Genomic DNA, 11,352 nt, shown 5'->3' with positions numbered 1-11,352 from the left:
GGTTCCAGATATTTGGGAGGCTGAGGCAGGAGAATCACTTGAACCCAGGAGGCAGAGGTTGCAGTGAGCCAAGATCATGCCTCTGTGCTCCAGCCTGGGCAACACAGAGAGACACTGCCAGAAAGAAAGACAGAAAGAAAAAGAAAGAAGAAAAGAAAGAAAAATGGGTCACTGTGCATTAAACAACCAAGGTTTCAGGTAAATGGTGATACAACACATGAAAAGTTTGTCACTTCCCATTCTAGCTCAGCAATAGCAGATATTTAGCCAAAGTCAAGTCCTCCTTATCTCAACAGCCTCACAAGGCATCACTGCCCAAGATTACTACACAACATTATTACTACATATTACTACATTACTACACAAGAAGCCACATCCAACAATACAGTTCAGACTTCTGCACTAATGTATATGTGTACAGAGAAAGAAAGGGCCAGTGACATCCTCCAAGGCTAAACTATAGTATAATATTATAATATGTACAGGCAGCGAGATACATTAGATCTAAGCATGTTATGGAAACCATAGAATGAAACGATTAATATTTTAAGCTTCATCTAATGAAAGAAAAATACAAATAAACAGAGTGGCAACTTCAAAACAGAACACCAGAAAAAGCTCAAGCTAACTTAGAAATAAATAATTCATATATAAAATCGAAAGCTCAGTGAGAACAGTATATTTCTGAACAAGGATAATAGTATATTTCTGAACAAGGAAAATCAGCTAAGAATTTGACCCACTCTTTGTTACCCAAAAAGATAAAAAGTGAGCAAACGCAATTCCCTGAATGCGTTTCTTTCTTTTTTTAAAGAAGAGGTCACTCTGGCATGTAAAGTATTAATAGACCTTTAATATATACTTTTTAAGCTATATGATCAAAATATTGCAGAATACTGTAGCCTTTTTCAAGAATCTAATATCTGAGCACAGTCTAAATCCTCACTTTTGCAATACTAATGAAACTGCATTTAGCAATGTTTGCCAACACCAGTTTAGTTAAGTCCTAGATACTTAAATGATCTGACTTAAAGCAGAAAGAGGACAGTTGATGGAGTCTTTTAGGGGCAATGTGTCAGAGTAACTCCAAGAATACTTTAGAAGAACTAAAATTGCACTTACAGAACTTCAAAAGATATTATAAATATCTTTTGTTTATAAACCAATCTATATTTTACTATGGTATTTTTGTACCTTCATGGAAAGATCACTTCACAAGTTTGTATGAGGAATAGTAAAGTTTCCATATGGCTAGACTTGATGTAACCCTGAGCCACTGAGTCCTGTTTTTATTATCTTCTAAGATACCAGCATTACACTTCACTAATTCAATGTATAACTGATATATTTAACTAGAAAAGTAAATGTAATTACAGAAGAAATGTTATGAGAAACTTTATCCATCACAAAGACTCTATATAATACTTTTAATCTCCTAACAACAAATACAATTTCTAGTGTTACTTATAAAAGAAAATCATTTCCACATTACTACTATGCAGAACTTACAGAAAGCACAAATGACATTGAAAAAAATGCCAAAACACCCTGGAAGTAATTATGAAAATAGGGATTAAAATTTCTTTTCTGTATTATATCAACAAACCTAAAAGAAGTGAAACAGCCAAGTAGATATAAACAAAATTTTTTAAGGTAGTGTGCCTTGCTTTGCCATGACAGTGTTGTATAAAAAGATACTATGTTGAAAGTTGCTAAAATATCAAAGGATGATAAATGTAGAGAATCATAATGATGGGGCTGAAAGTAGCCATATACTACATTATAAATGGGCAGATTTTTAAAAGTTTACACTGCCACATATGAATATACAAAAAAGAGACCTTATTCTACTCAGATTTTGAAATGTCAAGTGAACAGAAGTTTTTAAAAATCAAATGCTAAATTCTGTCTAAACAAAATAGGTCCTTTAGGGACCAAAGGGAAGGCGCAATGATGGTATACTTACTGGGGATACTTGCAGCTATTTTAAGTTCCATGCACACTAGGGTCTAGTCCCATTTAGCTTTCTCTTCTTCCTTCACCGCCCCAAAGCTATATTTAGCCTTTCTATGACTTAACTGTACAAGCAGTGGGATAATACATTGTGCATACTTTCCTGCCCCATAACTAACTGGGTTCCAACAACAACTTTCAGCTATCTTGAAGTCAGGACTTAGAGCATTACAAGAGCCCTGTGCATGCTGCCTGATCTTGGGCAAATTACTTAACTTCCCAGGACCTCGTTTCCTCATCTGTGAAAAGAGGTTAATAAAAGTACCTTATATTGGATTCTACCAAAGATTAGTAGTTGGCATAAAAGTTCAATAAATAAAAACTTTAAGAATCATCTAGCCTAATAAACTTTTTCTTTTCAATAGCAGAATCTTTTCCCTACCCAACCAAAATCTTAAAAAGCCTATTCCCTTCATTTTAAAAACACAGAAGATAAGATGCAGTTAGTGGCTTATCATAAGTCAAATGTCAAAACTGAAAAGATAACTCAAGTTTCTTGACTCCAAATCTAGTATTTCTCAGGATACATTTATGTGTCTAAGACATATCTATGGAACCATTTGGAAAATAATTGCTCTGGTCTTTCATTTGATAATTAGTTCTAGAGAAAACAGCCGGGTTATACCATCAAGGACTAGTCCAGTCAAACATGCTTTGCTCCACTTTCATCAGAAAAACAGCAAATAATCCCAAAAGCAAATTTATAGAATCAGTTATAGTGCAACTCTATCTAGTCAGTCAATACTCACTCAGTCTTATTCTCAGTATCATCTATAGTAATCATTTTTATGTATATAAGTTATCAATAAGTTATTAATGAAGCTAATCAAGCCACAAGGAGTTCCTTTATATCTTGTTCACTGTGCTTAACAACCAAGTGTGTAATAATGTTAGAAAATGTTTCATCAGAAAGTTAATTTTTTAGTAATGTAAAAGTTAAAATTAGCTACATGGAACTATTCACAAAAGTTTTCTTTATGGTCATACAGAATAAATAAGGAATTATTACTGTCAGTAGTTAATAAGTATTTGATCTTCAGTAACACTAGACAGGAAGTTGTAGCAGTTTTTGCCTTTTCATTACGAAACACATCTGGATGGTTGGTGGATTTCTTAACTTTTTTTTTTTTTTTGAGACAGCACCCCATTCTAGCACCCAGACTGGAGTGCAGTGGGGTGATTTCAGCTCACTGTAACCTCTGCCTCCTGGGCTCAAGATATCTTCCTGTCTCAGCCTCCTGAGTAGCTGGACTACAGGAGTGTGCCACCATGCCCAGGCTAATTTTTGTATTTAGTGTAGAGGCAAGGTCTTGTTATGTTGCTCAGGTTGGTCTTGAAATCCTGAACTCAAGCCATCTGCCTGCCTCAGCTTCCCAAAGTGCTGGGATTACAGGTGTGAACCACCATGCCCAGCAGGATTTCTTAACAATTCTAAAAACCTGGTAGACAATTTTGGACACTGACCTTGCCACACAACCATGGGTTACCAGTTTCATTTCGTTTTTTTTTTTTGAGAAAGAGTTTCGCTCCTGTTGCCCAAGCTGGAGTACAATGGCGTGATCTTGGCTCACTGCAACCTCCACTTCCCAGGTTCAAGCAACTTTCGTGTCTCAGCCTCCCAAGTAGCTGGAATTATAGGGGTGCACCACCATGCCCAGTTAATTTCTGTATTTTTAGTAGAGACAGGGTTTCACCATGTTGGCCAGGCTGGTCTCAAACTCCTGACCTCAAGTGATCTGCCCACCACAGCCTCCCAAAGTGCTGGGATTACAGGCGTGAGACACTGCGCCTGGCCCACTAGCTTCTTTAAATCATCATTATTTTTGGTGAGCCATCATTAAGGTGTACTATGGTGAACTTCATTAAGTTATATATGTACACAGTTCAACCCACAAATTACAGGCTCTTGGGAGCCTGCTGTCTTTTGGGAGGGCTGAATCAACCTAGTGCCAGTTGCTGGGACAATCACCTGAGACCAGTCTCTGTTTAGTGAATCCTGAAGTTTTCATCAGTTTAGCACCATATGTAATTAACTTTTAACATTTATGAAGAGAGAAAAGGGGAGAAAAGCATTTATATTCACTATAAAGTGATTCGAGGACAGTACAGATTCTGATTACATGTAAGAAAGGCCAGATACAATCATGTTCCTATCTCCAGAATCAAGAATTTCTCTCTCTGTCTCAGGAACAAGAAATTCTCTCTCACACACACACATTCTCTCTGCCTCTCTCTCTTTATGCAAGAAAGAAATGGAGAAAAATGGCCAATCCATCTATATTTTATTTTAGTTACATTCAACAAAGTAGGTCTCACATTTTTAGACATTCTGAAAATGTCAGATCACATCCCAGCACAGCATAATAGTGCCATGGAAACAAAAGAAAACCAATTCCTTTGTCATTCTTTTAGCTCAGAAATCACAGCTGATCATCAACATCAGAGTCTTTTTTAGTTAGGAGCAACAGGATAGTTTTATGGAATGAACACTGGATCTGGAATGAGAAGATCCACATCCTAAATCCTTGCTGAATCAAAGTACACTTGCTTAGTATATAGTTAGCACACAAATACATGTTTTCTTCCTTCCTACCTGCAACTAGAGACACAGCATAGTATAGGTGAAGTCACTGAGGTACTCATGAACTTGCCTCTTGGTATGCGCCTCAGTAACATTCACTTGGAATAAACAACACTGCTTAAAGGTATCTGCCATGTTTGTTCATGCTACAGTGAAACACTTTCCCACAATTTGTTCATAATATAAGTAAAATCCTTAGACTTTTCAGAATTATTGCTAATCCATTATAATTTGTTTTTCAGAATAAGCACAAAAATTCTTCTAGAATAGCTACATGATGAGTCAACTTATGGTCACTTTCAAGGGTCCAGATGAAGAGTAGCGGGAAACACAGGTAGTATCTGCTCTTCCATCAGTTCCCCAGGCTTTCAATATCAATATATGAGTACTTGTATTCTCTTTCCTCCACTTACTTTTGGCAGAGACCAGAAGTTACATAAATTCAACCTCTTGTTAAAATAATTAAACAGTATGTAGCACAAAAAGAGTGTCAGTGATTTAGCTTCTCAGACACTTAATAAAAGAATAAATTATATACTGAAGACAAAAAACAGTGTCAGACACAGACTAGGACAAGGGCTGCCAAAAAGTCTATCTTGGTGGTGTCTGGAAATGTTAAGTTCTGGAGAAAAGACCAAACTAAAATTAAGAAGAACTAAGTCATTAGAATATACTCTGTAGCGGATTATTAACTACCTGTGAACGTTTTAATAAAACAGACTTCTAGAATTTTTTAAAATTTCAGACTAAGGAAAACCCTCTCCGACTAGCCATTTGTTGAACACTGTCATTTATTTCCATTCTATTCACTGCTGTGGAGCCCAGTTACTCCTTTATTTTCTTATTCACATGTAGTCTGACTTATCACAAGTAAAATAAAAATTACAAGGATGCCATTATCCTTTAACATTTCCCCAAAGTACAAATGCTAATTTGCATTAAGTCCTTGCAGAAATGTACAATGCAGTCCTTCAGTAAAAAGTACTGTAATTAATAAAATGATTTCCAGTTCAATATATACACACAGAACTTTACATACAGTTAAAAACTGATTAAGGTGATTTACACATGCTAGGTATTCAATATTCAATACAGTTAGAATAACAGTTATTTGAGAGGAATATAATCTTTGAAAATAAGACAGATTTTGATTAAATAACTATAAATTCATTTATCTATTTTGCTATTCACTCATTGATCCACAAATTTTAGGCACCATGAGATAATTGATGGAAAAAATTAGTTCTGTAAATAATGAACACTGCTGCTCTCTAGTATAGTTTTCTGAGAATGAAAACCTTTCCCAAAAGTCAGTATGTGAAACCTGTTTCTTTAGAAAAAGCTAAAACGTTAATGTATTTTCACTCTAGTAGAAGAAAGCTTTGAAACAAGTTTCTATAAGCACTCTAGGAAAATTAATTAATTTTAAAATGGAAAGGGAGGATCTTAATTTCCAAGAATATCAGCCTGAGAATAAACTTTATAGAAAGAGAATACCTGAGTATCTCTTTTAAAAGAGAAAAAGTTATTAAAATGTTTTGTATTCCACTGAGAACAGTATAAAAATGACTTAAAAAGATAAATTTAAGGAAAAGATAAAGACTGAAAACACAGGCAAACATATTACATGTGGTTAACATTGTATTTGTATTATCTCTTAGAATAGAATCATAACTTCTTTACGTATAAAACAGTGTGGCTCTCAAGATGTTCATGAAAAAGTCTAATCAAATTTCACTGTAGAGTTAGCAATCTGGTAGCGTATTAGGCCTAAATAAACCTGATACGTTAAATCAGGAACCAACACATGCTATTTTTCATAACAGGAGTTATATAAATTACAAGCTCTTCCATGTTTTTATTAGATTTGGTACACTTAAAAATAATCTGTATTCTCCATCCAGAGTACTCTAAATATGACTGTTTTTACATCTTTTAGAACTTATAATTCATCCTAATGCTCTATCTTTACAAAACACACACACACACACACACACACAAAGATTTGCATTTCCTACTTACTATCTTGGACAGTAAAACTATATTTGTTCTATGTTTAAATCCACGGGTTCTGCTCTGTGAGGTTTCAAAAAGAAGCAACTTTATTATATTTTCTTTTGGTTGTTACTAATGATTTTAGCTTAAAGATCATTAATTTTAACATTAACATCCTGCTTTTTCTCATTTGAGTTGCTCTATTTATCTCAAAGGTAGACTTTATGTATTACCATTACAAAAAAAATAACTATTTGCATAATACTTTATGATTTTACATCTATTACAAACACATCACAGGGAGCCTGAGGATTCATTCAGCAGCCTGTCATTCACCACTGCAAGACCCTTCAGAACCAAACAAGAGGGAGGATGACATTTTACTAATGGCAAAAGTACAGAAACGAATGTAAATAACAAACCTCGAAGTTTTAGAAATACAAAAGAAAAAAAGAAAACAAGCAAAAAGAGGATGACCCATGAGCACAAACAAAACAGTTTCAATTTGTAAAACTCCATGTCCTCTATATATACAGCAAGGTGTTGGGCAATTTATGTATTTCTATTATGGTAACCATTTAAATTATTTAAAACTATGCTACAAAAATAAAGGAAATTACCATTTTTCCTGGGTTGTATAAATTAATATTATAATATTAAAATTGACTATTCCTATTTATAGAATTCAGCTTTTCCTCAGCCTTGTGAAACAATCTGATATCAATTCTCTGTTACTCTAGCCTCAGCCCTACAAATATTCACATTAAGAATGCTTAAGACGCAGATAATGACATAATGTATTTAGAAATTGTGTTGTTTCATAATTTTTTGGTAAAAGAATCATAAAAAAATTTTAAGCTTCCATATTTTCTCCTATAATCATCACTCCAGATGAAATGCATGAAATACTGAATGCTCAGTTATGTCACCTTTAGTCCAAATGCCCACAGCACTTGCAGTTTTTCATAAACAATATGCCTTTCTACTATATACCTACCCCTTGAGCCATCAACTACTTAATGTTTTAAAATGTAGTTTCAAACGCAGTTTTAACACCCTCTTGCGCGCGCACACACACCCACACATACACTGAAGTGTGCAGAAAAAGGAGGAGGTGGAGAGCAGAGGAAGAAATGGAGCACGTTGTTGTTTTTCATTCATGCAGTATAGTGATGTCAGTGTCTGCAGCAGCAGTGGCAGCGGCAGGAGCCTTGACCAGTGGAGGCTAAAATCCACTCAAGTCAGAACCTTACAGCATTCAAAAGAAAGTGAGAAGACAATCATTCTAAAAATTAAATCAACTGTTCAGATCATGGATTTTAAATGGCTAAGGAAACAGAATAGATTAGTAGGACAGTTTTAATTTGGGTAGTGGGGGTAAAAGGCGGGACATGGAGAAGTAACATAGGAGTAATATAATCACGGAACTGGGAGTACACAAGCCCGCATTCAAAAATCACTTCAATGTAAAAAACTAACAAAACCACTTGGTGTTTAAAACAGTAGAAAAACATCTCTAGCAAAGAAAGCCCTTGCATTCCCAACACAAGCTCTCTGACACTGCAAATCTGTCTGCTGCACAACCGGACTCAGAAAAGTGTTTTCATCATGATTGCATTAAAATCGCATTAAACTCGGATGTGCCATACTACAACAAAGAGAATAGTTTAAGCCAGATCACAAATTTCATTAAAACTGCTTGATGATGGAGCATGTAATTCCTAAGCAATTAAGCCTTTTGAAGGATGCAGAAAAACAAGTTGTACTATTATCTGTTGTAAGATGTTAGTGTTTATATACAAAAGGGGAGGAGGGTACTAGATGACCATTATGTTGCTGCAGCAATTGCTGAAACTTCTCTTACACCCACAAGACCCACAATCTGCAATGCTTATTTTATGCCTCTTAGTCCCTACAAGAAAATCCCAAAACTTAATTTGTGCACTGTTGAAGCAAAATCACTAAAAAATTTATGTAACAGTTTTCTGTTCATTCTGTTATTTCTCATTTCATACAGTTCTAGAAAATGCGCAAGAGTTGCATATGGCATTAATCTGTTAGAAAATGGTGGCCTTTTCTATAAAATACAGCCAAAGATGTGTGTTCAGTTGTGGTCATTATTAGGGCGATCACGTTGTTTTCATTCATTCATTCAGGATTTGCTGGAGGATGTCAGTTTCTGCAGCAGCTGGCTTGACCTGGGGGAGGAGTGGAGGAGCATATTCCTCCCAGTGCATACAGATTACAGGATGTATTTCTTGGTGCTCATGTACTCATCCCACTGCACTACATCCTACACTGGTTCAACATCAAGTGGTCAGAAAACAAGTGCGTTAGCAACATGCTAATTACAGGTCTGAAATATTAAAACAAAAACACCAAGACTGCAATGTATCATAATGCAGACAACCACTTTCTCCAACACCTTCAAGAAAACTCCATTAAAAAAAAAATTCCACATACCACATAAACAATGTACAGACTTTGACAGTGTTTCCCTTCCAAGCAGAGATTTTTCCACCCAGCATGATCTGTTCCCTCCACAATGCAGCAGCAGCAGCATCTGTAGCTCTAGGCTGGTATCTAATAATATTAGCTATTCCACTCTCCCTTATGAGCTTTAAGTCCCTGTTTTGGCTAATCTTCCTTTTCTCCCCCAGGGCTCAACTAGATCATGCACTGTGTCCCTAGACATAAACAAAACCAAAGCAAAACAGAAAACACTAAGGGAAACCCACAGCATCCACCAGCTCACCATTACCTTTGACACCTAACAAAAAAGAAACTTGAGATCCTTCAACAGCTCAACTAAACTGTTAAGTGTACTTAAAAATGGAAGGAAAAAACGAACACGTTCCAGAAATAAGTTTTCAGAAATTTACCATGAAAATCTCCGGTTGAGCATAAACTGTTTCCAGTGCAGGAGCGCTCTGATGCATGAATATATAAAGGGGAGGGGAAGAGAGAGAGGGAAAGAGAGAGGGAGAGGGGGGTGGAGGAGGGGAAAGAGGGAGGGAGAGAGAGAGAGGGAGGGAGGGAGAACTGAGGGAAAAAACCGTATACACTTCAATTGCACATTCAAAACTGTCCCCTCTAGCAGATATCATTACATCCAGCCGATATCCTTACATCATAACTAACCTCCATCCCTCTAAAAAATAAAAAAATTACCCCGGTAGTTATAGGCACGTTAGGAACTTTGCAGGAAAGCACAAAGAGACTGTAGAGATTACAACCACCACCTTATCCGCTGCTGAAGAGTTTGTGTGCGTGTTTAAGTGTTTCGCCCAGCTCCTCTTTCCCCGGCTACAAACAGCAAACACACGAATGAGCTAGCCAGCTCTTAAACTGAAAAACCTCTCGAAGCAGGCGAGTGATGGAAGAGAAAATCTGAGGGGCGGCATGAGGGTCAAATAAAAGTTGCTTTTCAGTTCGCTCCTCCAAGCCCCGCAGCGACCGCAGGGGGGTGAGATTCCCAAAGCCACTTTCACACCTTCGATAATGCACTAGCAAAGAGAAGCCCGAAGCGGCTGAAGTTTCCACGGAGGGCACCGTCGGGGAGACGCAGCCCGGGAGGACGGGAGGGTTGGGCTCGCTACCTCTGCACACGGGCGAGCCGGGGCTCCGTCTCTCAGGTGAGCTGCTCCTCCGGTGGCTCTCTGGGGACCGTCTCGGGCGGCCCTTGGCCCGCGGCGCCTGCTCCGCCGGGGCTGCGGCCGGCGGCGGCGTCGGGCTGGACGGGCTGGGGCCGCGGGCCGCGCCGGGCCCCGGAAGGCTGCCCAGCGAGGCGGCAGCAGCGGCGGCGGGCGGGCGCGTGGGACTGTGCTGGCTGCCCCGCAGGAGCTGGTAGGGCACCGTGGCGCGGATGGGCTGCAGCAGCCGGCCGGCTCCCGCAGCCGGGGCGCAGCCCACGCCGCCGCCGCCCGCACCGTTCCCGCTCCCGGCTGCGGCGACGGCGGGCGGGGACCCCGCGGCGCTGCGCCTCATCCTCTGCGGCGGGGGATGAGGGGTCTGAGAGGAACTGGAGGAGGATGAGGAGGCAGTGGACATGGTGGCTCTGCGGGCCCTGGACGCCGCCGGCCGACACGGAGGCGCGGGGCGGGAGGCGCGCGAGCGTGTGGGAGCCGGCGCGATAGTGCGTGCGAGTGTGTAAAGGGGAGGGGCAGGGGTATCGCTGTGGGGGAGGAGTCTCAGGGCTCCCTCTCCCCAACGCACACCCCCGCCGCCTCGGCGAGGGGGGATGGGAAGGCTCCGAAAACCAACGTCCAACGGCCCCAACCGCCCGGCTGGGCTCGGCGTGGCGGTCACGGCCGGGGCCGCAAGGAGCCTGGAGCCGCCGCCGAAGCCACCGCTCCAGGCATCGCGCTGACAGGGCAACCGCCCGGATTACGCAGCCCCGAGGGCCACTCGCAGCCTTCTCCTCAGCCCTCGCTGGGCTGCACGCACGGGAGAACCCGGCAGCTGCAGGAAGGGCCGGGACCCCTGCTTCTGGGGACCAGGGTAGAGAGAAAGGGCCTCGAGGTGCTGGCGCTCCTCGTAGTCCGCGCCGCCGCCGCCGCCGCCGCTTCTACCTACTCCTCACTCGAATGGCAACTAATTCGCCCCAGCCGCACCCCGCCCCCGGCACCGGCACCGCCTCCCAGCGCTCAGGACCCGGCAGCTGCCGCAACGAGCATTTCCATTGGCTTAGGGGCTCCCCACCAGAACTCGAGTGACTGGTTCTGGAATAGGAGTGAGAGAAGGAGTGTCCAATGACAATGGCG

At 40.3% G+C, this 11,352-nt stretch overlaps 1 protein-coding gene across 4 annotated transcripts in view; it reads right to left on the bottom strand.

The window, feature by feature from the left end:
• The window catches only part of GLCCI1 (glucocorticoid induced 1), a 138,374-nt gene extending 127,066 nt beyond the window's left edge, over window positions 1-11,308 (bottom strand). For all 4 annotated transcript variants that reach the window (XM_033193442.1, XM_033193445.1, XM_033193444.1 and 1 more), the window contains exon 1: window positions 10,189-11,308. In XM_033193442.1, the coding sequence (XP_033049333.1) occupies window positions 10,189-10,639 (451 nt within the window). In that variant the 5' untranslated portion in view covers window positions 10,640-11,308. The remainder of the gene's footprint in view (window positions 1-10,188) is intronic.
• Window positions 11,309-11,352: the final 44 nt, after the last annotated feature.

Source organism: Trachypithecus francoisi, unplaced genomic scaffold (assembly GCF_009764315.1).
Source record: "Trachypithecus francoisi isolate TF-2019V2 unplaced genomic scaffold, Tfra_2.0 Lachesis_group4, whole genome shotgun sequence".
Classification (NCBI taxonomy): domain Eukaryota; kingdom Metazoa; phylum Chordata; class Mammalia; order Primates; family Cercopithecidae; genus Trachypithecus; species Trachypithecus francoisi.
This window is presented reverse-complemented; position numbering and strand designations above follow the sequence as displayed.